The sequence below is a fragment of the Mastigoproctus giganteus genome, chromosome 10, assembly GCF_048544385.1.
Source record: "Mastigoproctus giganteus isolate SK-2022 chromosome 10, ASM4854438v1, whole genome shotgun sequence".
Classification (NCBI taxonomy): Eukaryota; Metazoa; Arthropoda; class Arachnida; order Uropygi; family Thelyphonidae; genus Mastigoproctus; species Mastigoproctus giganteus.
In genome coordinates, this window is record NC_143584.1 from 78,619,911 (window position 1) to 78,633,326 (window position 13,416).

General features: G+C 38.4%; 1 protein-coding gene across 1 annotated transcript in view; it reads left to right on the forward strand.

Annotated features, from left to right (window-relative positions):
- The window catches only part of Cog7 (conserved oligomeric Golgi complex subunit 7), a 335,222-nt gene that overhangs the window by 172,892 nt on the left and 148,914 nt on the right, over positions 1-13,416 (forward strand). Inside the window, exon 14 of the mRNA XM_090382401.1 lies at positions 7,534-7,661. Coding sequence (XP_090238527.1) covers positions 7,534-7,661 — 128 coding nt within the window. The remainder of the gene's footprint in view (positions 1-7,533; positions 7,662-13,416) is intronic.

A 13,416-nucleotide genomic window follows, 5' to 3' on the forward strand; every position in this document is an offset into this window, starting at 1 on the left:
GTATTAATAGTGGCAAAGGAAGTAAGCTAATTAGGATCAGCCAAAAAAGGAAAAAAAAAAAAACTTTCCACATTGCCAGTCCATCTCCTATAATAATTTATTTAATTCTTCCTTAAATTTATTCATACTACCCATTTCCACAACACTAGATGGAAGTTTCTTCCAACAATCAGCAGGCATATTATGGCCTAACCACCTTGTGTTGTTAAGCCCAAAGAAACAATGCAACCAAAAATCTAACTACCCACTGGCTCAAAGCAAATTTCCACACATCTATCTTGCAACCATCCTTCCTCAATTTAAATTTATGTCCCCTGATATATGTTGTCTGAGGAAGAGTAAGAATAGAATCGACATATAGCTTACGCAATCCATTAAAAGCTATACATACCTCAATCAGATCTCCTGACAGGTCCTAGTTTCCAGATGCTGCAATTTTGCAGAACTGAAGTCTTTATTGGTAAAAGTACCCTTTTGCCCCCCCCCCACTAATTTGTTGCTCTTCTCTGCACCTGCTCCAACAGATCAACATTCTTCCATAAATGAGGCTTCCAGACCTGTGTGCAGTATGCAAGATGTGGCCTATGTTATACAGCTGGATGATCACCACTTTATCCCTACTGGAAAAATTCCTGCATATTATTGACAAAACCCCATGAGATGTCCTGGCATCTCATCTACACTTATCAGAGAACTGACTGCACAATTATCCCTCCCCTCAGATCTTTTTCATTATCCACTATCAGAGTAAACCCAGATTAATGTACCAACACACAGTTGGTACATTAATTTATCTAGACCTTTGCTGTAGCATGCCTTGATTACTTTTATTAACCACCATACCAACCTCATGATGACCTCTCCACCAACCCTAGTATCATCTGCAAATTTAGACTTTAGGTCTGATATGCCTTCATCAGTATCATTAATAAATATAGAAAACAACAGTGTGCCTATCACTGAACCTGGGGGATTCCACCAACAATGTTTTTCCAAGAAGAGCAGTGCCCATCAGTAACCACTTTCTGTCTTCTCCCACTTAACCATGCCTTTATTCACAGAAGTAACTTGCTCTTAATGCCATGCTGCTCCAATTTCTTCAGCAGTCTTTTATGCACAGTATATATCAAGAGGTTTTCTGATATCTAAGTATATGATGTCAAGATTATTTTTTGACATCATATACTTACATGACTGTAAGTATATGATGACAAGACTGCTTCTTAACAGATCTGTGACCTGACTAGTATAAATACTTGCCTCCTAACAGATCTTAGCCCTGATTGTAGTATAAATACATTTCTCTCTAGATGGCCCTGCATTACTTCTTTAACTAGTGACGTCATTATTTACACTGGAATATAATTCAGTCTAACTGATCTCCAATTACTCATGTCACTATACATTTGCACATCTCCAGTCAATAAGGACCTCCTCAGAATCCAAACTAATTAATTAAGCTCTTATAATTACGACTAAAGATTTGTTGATCGCTTTTGCTGTCTCTTTTAATATAATTGGATAGCTCCCACCCATCCCAGGTGCTTGGTTCGCATTTAGCTTTAACAATTTTTCTTCCACTTTCCTCTCAGTTATCACAAAGTTGTTCAGTTCCCTATTAGAATTTGATAAACATCTGGCATCCCCATCCCACAACCTATCATTTGTCAATGTTAAACTTCAGTTACTACTTCTCATTCCATTTGCCTAAATTTTCTAGATCTTGTTACAATAGCATAACTTGTTATTGTCATTAACCACCCTTTCAAACTTTTATCTCATCTGCATACTTAGATATTAAGCTTGACATGCTTTCATTGATATCATTAATAAATATCGAAAATAAAAATGCGCCCTGCACTAAGGGAATCCACTAATAATGTTAGTCAAAGAAGAACAGCCCATTAATAACCACTCTGTCTTTTCCCATTTAATCATCCCACTATCCATGTCAGTAACTTGCCCTTAATACCACACTGCTCCAATTTGTAGTAGTATCAAAATCTTTTCTGAATTCAAAGTATATGATTATAGAAGCCAATCAGAAGAACAGTGGCCAAGGAAGTATCTGTAGAAAAGGCATGCAGCAGAAACAGTACGTCTATGAGACAGACAGTGGAGAGACTCTGTTAGAGAGGCATCATTAATTAACCTAACTGCCCTCTGTGAATGGAATCTAGAAGCCTGAGAGAGGTTTTTGGGGCTCCGCCCTCAGTTGTGGGAACAATATTCCATGGTAGGGCAGATTTGCGATTTGTACAGAGTGAACAGCTGTTTGGAAGAAAAGTAATGTCAAGAGCGAAAGAGAAAAACCAAGTTTTTTAGATGCAGAGGAAGAAATATTTGTAATGTGCTTGTGCCAAGAGAGATTAGAAGTCAGCGTAATCCCCAAAAGTGATATATCATCTTGCCTAGAGATCAGAGTGTCATCAAAGATAAGCATAAGAGCAGAAGAATCCTTTTTTGTGAGATATAAGACAGGAGTGAATTTTAGAAGGATTGAAATCAACTAAGTTGTCTTTGCCCCACTGGAGGATTACCTGGAGATCGGCATTTAAGGAATTGGTAGCAGATATTCAAGAAGTTCAAGCTGATTGAGCAGGGCAAGGTTTCTCAAAATGGAAAGTGCAATGCAATGTGCTATCATCGACAAAACTGTACATAGGATTTCCGGTCAATGGAAGAAGGTCATTAATATACAAGAGGAAAAGAGTAGGGGAAAGAATTGAACCTTGGGAGACACCAACATTAGTGGAGAAGTTAGAAGACAGAGAGCTGCCTACCATCACCCTCAGTGAGCAGAGAGAAAACTGGATAACCAATTACAAAAAACAGTTGGCAAACCATAAGTTGGAAGCTTGTTTAGAAGACCTTTATGCCAAACAGGATCGAAAGCCAAGCCTTTGAGATGTCAAGAACAACTGCTTATGTTTCACTGAACTTTTCCATTGAATTTGTCCATAAATGGGTAACATAAGCCAGAATATTACCAGTGGATCGACACTGATGGAATCCATACTGGCAATTGATGGAGGATTCTAGGTAGTTTAAAAGTTGGCGATTAATTGATTTCTCCATTACTTTAGAAAGAGTAGAAGTAATTGCAATGGGATGATAATTGGATGGGAGGGATTTGTCACCCTTTTTAGGAACTGGCTGGATATGAGCAAATTTGCAAGCAGAAGGAAAAACACCTTTGGAATAAGAAAGTGAAAAAAAGGTGGCAAAGAACAGGAGTAAGTTCAAGAACACAGGTTTCAAGAACAAGTGGAGAAATACTATCAGGATATGGAGCTTTCTTAGCATCAAAATTCATCAAAATCCTTCTGACATCCTTTTGACGGAAGACCACAGGAGGCATTGAATGGAGCATGTTGGAAATGATGGGAGGTGTTTTACCAAGATCATTAATACACGAGTTGGAAGAAAAATGGGATGCTAGCAAGTCAATTTTATCCTTGGCTGAAGTGACAATAGAACCATCTGGTTTTGACAGCTGGGAGCAGAGATGGGCGAAAGTTTCAGCCAATAGCTTTGGCAGGAGACCAGAATGCTGGTCTCTTGGCAAGAGACCAGACCTAATGGCTGCCATTAGGGCAAGAAGCAAGTTTTCTACTCATAGCCTGTTCAAAATCTAGTTTGGACTGATTAATAACTGCTTTACAATTGTTGCGAGCTTTGGTGTAGGCAGAAAATGAAACTGAAGAATTGGAAACAAGCCAATTACGATATGCAACATTCTTCTCTTGAACAGCCGTGGCACATTTATTGGAAAACCAAGGTTTAGATAAAGGATGAGATTTTAAAGTGGAGTGCGGAATAAAGGATTCCATTTCTACAAGAATAATTTCAATGATATGATCTGAGCAAACATTGACATAAAAAGTTTTGAAACAGTAATCCTTGATATAATGTGGCCTCAACAATGCCCCCCGCATACACACTACTCGAACTCCCTCCAGTCACTATCTGGCAGAGTAGAGGTAGCAAGATTATACACTTGCTGATCTGGAAGCCTCCTAGAGAGTTACCTAGGTTCGATCTGGTATACTAACTAGTGGCTGGCCTGCAAACACTGTTTTAGAGTTGTATCCTCGAAATGTAAGGAAGTTTGGATCTCACAATGATGTCCATCATACCCTCAAAAGACATCAGCCAACCTTCATGATGGAAGAGAGATGGGGAAATTACTGCAACTTGGTATCCTGTCAGGTAAGATCACCCCCTTAAATCCATGCTATGAATACTTTTTAATTGCATTTCTGGCTAGATAGTTCCACATTGCTGCTTTAAACAATGAACTCATTATTTTCCTTGAAACAGAAATTTATAGAACAAGTTTGCATATATATAATCACACACTTCACCCTTTGAACTCTCTTTGTGAATTGGAGATAGATTTGCATATCACTAGTCTATAGGGACCTCCTCTGATTCTAAGGATGCTTTCACATTTTTGACTAAGGGTTTGCTCAACTATTTTGTTTTTTATTGATGCTCTGAATATAATTGGATCCCTTCTGCCCCAGATGCCTTATTTATTTTTAGCTTCAACAGTTTCTCTTGCGCTTTCCTCTTAATGTTAACAAAATTATTTAGCTCCCTTTTTGAATCAGATAGACTTCTATCCCCTATCCCTAATGACTTAAGCAGCACTTCGTATTCACCATCACCAACTTTGTTTACTATGTTCCTGGCATTAGTGCATACACGAGCATACATGCACCTGTTTTTATTTTTTGTTACCCTATCACAGCCATGTATTTGCTTATTCCATGAGGACCCCCAGCAAGCTTTGTAATTCTTGACACCTTGCCTTGCAGGCTGCTTATTGGAATAGAATCATGGCAAGAATACTTTCACCTTTGCCTGTTGCTGCTGTTAATCTGTTAGTCTGTATATCCACCCCACAAGCCCAAACTTTTAGTTTTTTTGACCTTTCTAATACTGCCTGAATAGCATTGGGCTAATATTCTTGCATCCCTTCTATTTAAGTTTATGCTGGTGGGCCTGTAAAAACAATCTCACCTATCAACACTTTCTCTGCATGCTTTTACAACTAACCATTTTGACCTGGGATTGGGGAATGGAGGAATATTTTTGGGCTTTATTCTCATTGTGGCTGAATTTGTCAGCTGCTAGTGAAGGTTGTTTGATAAAAATGTCCAATTTTTGTTCCATCAAAAAGGAAGAAAATGGCTCTAAAGTCGTGTCACCACAGGGGTTTTAATCCCCTCTAAATGTATTTAAACAACCCTGTGGGGCACATTTGCATCATGACACACAGTTAATGTGTTCACAAGTACAGCCTATTATGAGGAAATTCTAGCCCATTTATCCTTCACAGTCTTTCCATTGAAAACCTCTCATCATGTACTCCCTTCTGTTGTGCGTTGGCAGAATTCCAATCCCTTTCAAATTTGTTCCTGACTTTTAATTTCAAATTATACCTTTCAAATTTAATCCTAATTAACTCTTTCTCAGCATTGTCTCATATTTGTTCAGTAAATTTACATTTCTCCTACTCTTAATATTGTTAATAACAACATGTAATAGAATACCACCTTTGTATGCCCTTGAAAGATGATAGCTCTCAATGGTGTCATCAATTTTTGATACCAATAACACTGGCTGTGTGGGACTATTAAGTTTTAACTTATTGTTTTGACTTATTAAATCCTTAGTTGAATTCAAGGGCGCCTCCGTAGCCAGGTGGGAAGGAGCAGCAGTGCGTATCACACGCTTCTTGATTAGACTGGGGTTCGAGCCCGTCACCACCAAATACAGAGGATGCGGAAAAGTCAGGGAATGACCACCGCATATTCCCGGAGCAATATGGCCTTAGTTGCTAATGCTCCTAAAAACCAAATAACAAACAATAACAACAACAGCTGAATTCAAAAATAAGCTAGTATACATGATTAAGGCAAAACTATTTATTAAACAAATTGAGTATGTTAAATTAAATAAAAATTTGTCAAAATTTTCTAATAACATTTTTCAGGAGTGAAAAACGTGGTTAAAAGTGCTATAAAGACCATGATGAAAAAATTATGATTAAAATGAGATATTCTAAAATATTTAAGAATGGGGGGGCGACTGAATGATGAAGTTGAAGGCAGCTAAGAACTGATATTAATCTTTCTGGGGAATTAATCAAGAAAGCAAAATGTCAGGAAGAGACCACAGATTGTATTTACAAAGGTGTAGAAATGATTTCAATTTTTATACTGATATCAAAATTATTAATAGTGTCTTATTTGATTAAGGAAAGGAAAATGAAGTGTTAAGGTGTCATTCACACAAATTTGGTGAAACATGCTGTTATTGTTTCTTATTTGGTTTTTAGGAACATTAGCAACTAAGGCCATATTGCTCTGGGGATATGCGGTGGTCATTCCCTGATTTTTCCGCATCCTCCGTATTTGGTGGTCACGGGCTTGAACCCCGGTCTAATCAAGAAGCATGTGCTATGTACTGCTGCTCCTGCCCACCTGGCTATGGAGGCGCCGGTGAAACATATAGATGCTATTGCTCTAACACATGTATCAAACGGGCTATAGAAAATAACATGCCCTCACAGATGCTGCTTTTACTTGAGCCCCACAACTGTGTTTTAATGAAAAAACTAGGCAAAGTGGAAAAAAAGTTAAAATGCTATGATTCCTTTATTAACTTGACGTTGGGCATGTAAGGTCTTTGAGACCCCACACAACTTCATCTTTGTCTACTTGGTTCACACAGCTGAAACTCCCAATACTTTTAACAGAAGCGGTTTTTGTCATTTCTGCATAGAAACATTCTTGAAATCTCTGTTGGTTATCATTCAAACAGGGAAAAAAATGCAGGATCAAGTTAAGCCTATTCTCGATAATTGTATGCGTATGATGATAAACAAGAATTGAAAATTAGTAACATCTCTCATGTCTAATTATTGAAGTGTGCAGGATTTATGCTTTATGGTTTCACCTTATCAAAGATTCTGTTTGGCATCCAGTTGTTGAAGCACTAAAAAATTAAAAAATATATTCTTTTAATAAGAAAAATTGGTTTTTCACAGTTGTATTCATAATAGATTGAAAATAAAGGTGGCATCAGAAAGTGAACAATTTTGAACAATTTTATTGTTGATTTTTAAGACTATAACCCTAAAAATCACCAAGAAATGGGAGTAAACCACAGTGGGGTAACTGAGTGCACATATGGGACTCAAAAATATTGGTCTGCTTGCTTAAGGCTTAAGTAATGAATGAATATTATTTTATGAAATACATTCTGAATTTATATACATAAATTATTACTGTTGCATTTCATGTTAAAAACCTGCTGATCCAAACATTTTGGTAATTTAAACACCCCTTTCATTAATTAGTTTGGTTTACTGTGGTCACACTGTATATATTTGTACACATTATATATAGGTATTTAGCATATAGATCTAATGCAGTGATTGATATAATACTTTTATTATGTAGATTGTTTTTTTTATCATATGATTTATCATATGCTCTTTTGTTGTTTTTTAATATTAAGATAACCTTCAAAGTGCTCATGTTATTCTGCTTGTTCAAACATTGTATGCTCCACTCCGATCCCATATACAACGGTATGAATTGCTTGAAGAAAATGTCCTTTTGTACCAGCTGAAATCCATAAATTTGGTAGATATAAAACTGAATTGTTCTTTATAATTTTATATAAAATTATCCTATAAAACATATAATGTGATATTGCATAAATATAAATTGTGCTGAATTTAATACATTGTTTAGGTTGTTTTGTAATTTTGGTATTGAGTATATTTACATTCAAGGAGATAAAAACCTTCAGTAATATTTTCCTGTTGACATTTAAAATCAATTTTGAAATGATTTAGTAACATAAAAACTTATTATGTACGTGTTATATATAAACTCACTTTTTATATGTTGGAATGAAACTCACTTTTTATATATTGGAATGAAACTTCAGTATAATATAACATCGGCATCCAAACTTATGAAAGCCAGTAATTGTCATTGAGCAATATTTTAATGGTTAAACAGTTTGTTCTGACTGATTGACACAACTATATAAAGTATATAAAGTATCAGGTGACACAGAAGCCTATGGCAGGTATAAACTAGTCTGAAATCACGTCACAAAGGAGGTAAGGCAGGCGAAGGCAGATTACGAGAAATCTTTGGCAAATGATGCAAAGAAAAACAGCAAAGAATTCTTTACTTATTTAAACTCTAGAAGGAAAGGGATGTCAGATTGGACCACTTAACATACATGGGTTGACTATTGATGATCATGCTTAGGTAGCTGATAAACTGATGAGTATTTTGCATCTGCATTCACACATGAGGAGTTATTTAATGAGGGGAGTGCCAGAAGTTTATCAAATGCTAACAGGGAGCTAAGTGATTTTGTAATAATTGAGAGCAAAGTGGAGGAGAAATTGTTGAAGTTAAACATAAGAAAGGCACCTGGGGTGGATGGGATCTATCCAGTTATATTAAAGGGGGCAGCAAAGGAAATAAGCAAACCCTTAACCATAATTATAAGAGCTTCCTTGAACTCAGGGGAGGTCCCCACGGACTAGAGGTGTGCAAATGTATCACCAATTCACAAAGGGGATTCAAAAGGTAACACAAGTAACTACAGACCTGTTAGTTCAACTTGTATTCCGGGGAAAATAATGGAATAACTGGTTAAAGAGGCATTGCAGGATCATCTAGAGAAGACTGCAGTAATAGTTAAGACACAGAATGGGTTTTTTAAAATGTGGTCTTGTCTGACCAATTTGATTGGATACTATGATGTGGTCACAAAGGAACTGAATGCCAAAAATAACTTTTGATATCATATACATGGATTTCAGTAAAGCTTTTGTTGCACACGAAAGACTGCTGTACAAATTGGACAGGTATGGCATTAAGGGTACGTTTCTACAATGGATAAAGTGATGGTTGAGTGGGAGATGACAGAGTGGTAATCAATGGACACTGCTCTTTGTGGACAAATGTTATTAGTGGAGGGTTCGGTGTTGGGCCCATTATTGTTTTGTCTATTTATCAATGATATTGATGAAGGTATATCAGGTTTAATGTTTGCAGATGATACAAAGGTTGGCAGGGTTGTTAACAACAGTAAAGACAGTATGCTACTCCAACTGGATCTAGATAAGTTGGGTAAATGGACTGACAAGTGGCATCTGAAGTTTAACATTGACAAATGCACAGTACTGCATATGGGTAGAAATAACCGAAGAGAAACATACCAACTGTTTGGTACTACACTCAGGGAAGTGAAAAGTGAAAAAGACATGGGGATAATTGTGCAGTCAAATATGAATTTTGCTGAGCAGTGCAGACGGGCTGCCAGGGCAAGTCATGGAGTGTTGTTAAAGATATATAATAATTTTGCTAGCAGGGACAGGGAGGTGATTATCCCATTATACAAAGCAACGGGGCCTCAGACCTGTGTACAGGTACGAGGCCTCATTTTAGGAAGGATGTAGAGTTGCCAGAATGAGTACAAAGAAGGGCAACAAGATTGGTGAGTGAAACAAAGGGGGTGCTCTTACCAAGAAACGCTTAAGTTCTGCAAATTGCAGCACCTGGAGAGTAGACACGTGCGAGGTGATCTGATTGAGGTGTGCCTTGAATGGGTTGAGCAAGCTGAATGCTGATGGGATTCTTCCTCTCATCAGCTGAATGCTGATGAGAGGAATAATCATCAGATTCATGATATCAACCAACAAGCTTCTAGGCAGATATTGAGCTTGGGGAATTATCTTGCCACAATTGGGCTGCATCTCTGAGCCCTTCTAAATCAGCGCAATTGCCGATAACCAAGAAGAGAGTCAAAAATGATATCCGAATCTTTGTTAGTGGGGTGCCGGTGCAAAAAGTGACCTCCCATACTGACCTTGGCCTCACCTGGGATGTTGGGCTCACCTTTCAGCCTCACTTTATCAGGATGAGGCAGAAGACGTATACGGCTCTTTGGGCAGTGTGTCAGGAGCCCGTTGGTGTGCATCAGCCACCACTGCTTGTTTGGCACATCCTGAGGTGTATTACGCTGATTCCTCTCTATGCATCAGAAATTTGGTCATCTGCCCCTGCCTCATACCTTCACAAGTATCTCAGTTTAGAGTACTAAACTGAGATACTTGTGAATATTTATTTATCTACATCAGCATGTTCGGGAGGCAACTAGAGGGAGTAATACTCTTGATTTGATTATCAGCAGTGATTCTTCATGCATTAAGAATCTGCAGATAAATGAACCACTAGGTGGCAGTGATCACAGTGTGCTGAAGTGGGATTTACTCAAAGAGGTAACTACCATTAGGGGTAAAGGGAAGGGTTATTGCTTCCGTAAAGGCGACTACGATGGACTGAGACAGTATTTAAATTCTATACAGTGGGACCAACTGATGATGTTACCAACAGCAAATTCAAAATGGGAAGCATTCAAAGAACTTATCTTGGAAGCTACTAGGCTTTACATACCAACTAAGAAATATTGTTCAAGGTTTAGGCCAAAATGGATGTCAGATGAACTAATGAGGCATATGGCAGAGAAGAAAAATGCATGGGATACTTACAAATTAACACATGACACAGAAGCCTATGATAGATACAAGTTGATATGCAACCAAGTTACAAAGGAGGTTAGGCAGGCGAAGGCAGATTACGAGAAATCCTTGGCAAGGGATGCAAAGAAAAACAGCAAAGAGTTCTTTACTTATGTAAACTCTAGAAGGAAGGGGATGAATCAGATTGGTCCACTTGATATTGATGGGTCAACTGTTGATGATCCTGCTCAGGTAGCTAACAAACTAAATGAATATTTTGCATCGACATTCACACATGAGGAGTTATTCAGCAAGGGGAATGCCAGAGGTGTATTCAACTCTAGCAGTAAGCTACAGAATCTTGAAATAACTGGGAGTAAAGTGGAGGAGAAACTGTTGAAGATAAACACAAGAAAGGCACCCGGGGTGGATGGGATCTATCCAGTTATATTAAAGGAGGCAGCAAAGGAAGTAAGCAAACCCTCAGCCATAATTATGAGAGCTTCCTTGGACTCAGGGGAGGTACCCATAGACTGGAAATGTCCAAATGTGACCCCAATTCACAAAGGAGGATCAAAGGCTGACACAAGTAATTATAGACCTGTGAGTTTAACTTCTGTTCCAGGAAAATTAATGGAGGCACTGGTTAAAGAAGCACTGCAGGATCATTTAGACAAGACTTCAGTTATAGCTCAGACACAGCATGGTTTTGTTAAGGGGAAGTCTTGCCTGACCAACTTGATTGGATACTATGATGCAGTCACAAAAGAACTGGATGCAGAGAATAACTTTGATATTATATACTTGGATCTTAGAAAGGCTTTTGATACTGTTGCACATGGAAGACTGCTACACAAATTGGAGCAGTGTGACATTGGAGGCAAATTGCTGCTATGGATAAAGGGGTGGTTGAGGGGGAGAAGACAGAGAGTGGTAATCAATGGACACTGCTCATCGTGGACTAATGTTATTAGTGGAGTCCCTCAGGGCTCAGTGTTGGGTCCATTATTGTTTTCTGTATTTATAAATGATATTGATGATGGTATATCAAGCTTAATGTCCAGGTTTGCAGATGATACAAAGGTTGGCAGGGTTGTCAAGGACACTACTGACACTATGCTGCTGCAACAGGATCTGGAAAGGTTGAGCAGATGGGCTGAGAGGTGGCAAATGAAGTTTAACATTGACAAATGTAAAGTACTACACATGGGAAACAGCAACCCCAGAGCAACGTATCAACTCTGTGGTACTACACTGACAGTGGTAGAGAATGAAAGGGACTTGGGGGTGGTTGTGCAGGCAGATATGAAGTTCTCTGAGCAGTGCAGACGGGCTGCAAGAGTAGCTCATGGAGTATTGTCAATGATATACAGGAATTTTTCCAGCAGGGATAAGGAGGTGATTATTCCATTGTATAAGGCAATGGTCAGGCCACACCTGGAGTACTGTATACAGGTCTGGAGGCCTCATTTCAAGAAGGATGTAGAGCTGCTGGAACGAGTACAGAGAAGGGCAACAAGATTAGTGAATGGAACAAAGGGGTGTTCTTACGAAGAAAGGCTTAAGTTTTGCAAATTACAGTGTCTGGAGACTAGGCACCAGCGAGGTGATCTGATAGAGGTGTATAAAGCCTTGAATGGTTTGAGCATGCTCAATGCTGATGGGATTCTTCCTCTAGCTCAGAATAATCACCTGAGAGGGCATAAATTCAAATTGAGGAAAGACAGATGTAGGATAGACGTGCGGAAATTTGCCTTTAGCCAGCGGGTGGTTGGTTGGTGGAACAGACTTCCATCCCTTGTGGTGGAGGTTGATAGCCTAAATAAGTTTAAGGCTCAGTTGGACAGGTATTTTGAATGAACAGAGGGGTGAAGTGGAAGTGGGTTTTTTTTTTTTCCTTTTTTTTTGGCTGATGCTACATAAGCTTGCTTTCTTGCATCAAATGCCTCTACTAATGCTAATGCTACTGCTTGCTTAGATGGAAGAACAGGGTGGTAGGCCACCCCCTATCTCCAGATTGATCCTACAGGCAAATCTGGGTACTACTCCCTGTAGACATATCATCATGACAAAAGATATCTTCATGCTTGCACGGCTTCTAACGGGTTGAATTGATGCTCCATCAGTATCCACATTAATGTCGGGCCCGAGGGGTGCACCCCGACTCCCGTCTCCCTCTGTGCCTTACACTGTCAAGCATTGATTCCCTGAGGAACATGTTTCCTGCCAATTGTCTTCGGATCTTCAATAAATTTAGGATACACCCTGATAGGTTCTGTGAAGACATGCTCTACAGGAAGGAAATCCTCAAGAACTGCTACCAGATAATGAATCTATGATACTCACCTGCTCCTGGACATGACAGACTGGTTTTTTTTTTTTTTTTTTTTTAACTTGCCTATTTATATTTGACAAAGACTTTGTTTTGTCTTCATGCAATTGTATATTTTGTATATTTAATCATGTAAATCTCCGGGGTCGAGCACGCATGTACTCTTGTTTATTGTACATGTGTTCCTTGCACCTTAGTCTGTAAATATTCACACACTTCTGGCACAGAACTGTCCTGGGGTGACCCAAGGTTTCTTGGGAAATAAACTGATTTTAATAATAATAATAATAGCCTAAATAAATTTAAAGCTGAGCTGGATAGGCATTTGGAACGAATAGAGGGGTGAAATGGGAGAGGTTTTTTTTTTTTTTTCTTTTTTTTTTTGCTGATGCTGCACAAGCTTGCTTTCTTGCATTATATGCCTCTACTAATGCTAATGTTAACTATTAATGTTAATCCTTTTCAGATTTCATGTGTGTGTATATATGTCACTGTTAATAACAGCAATGACGATGTG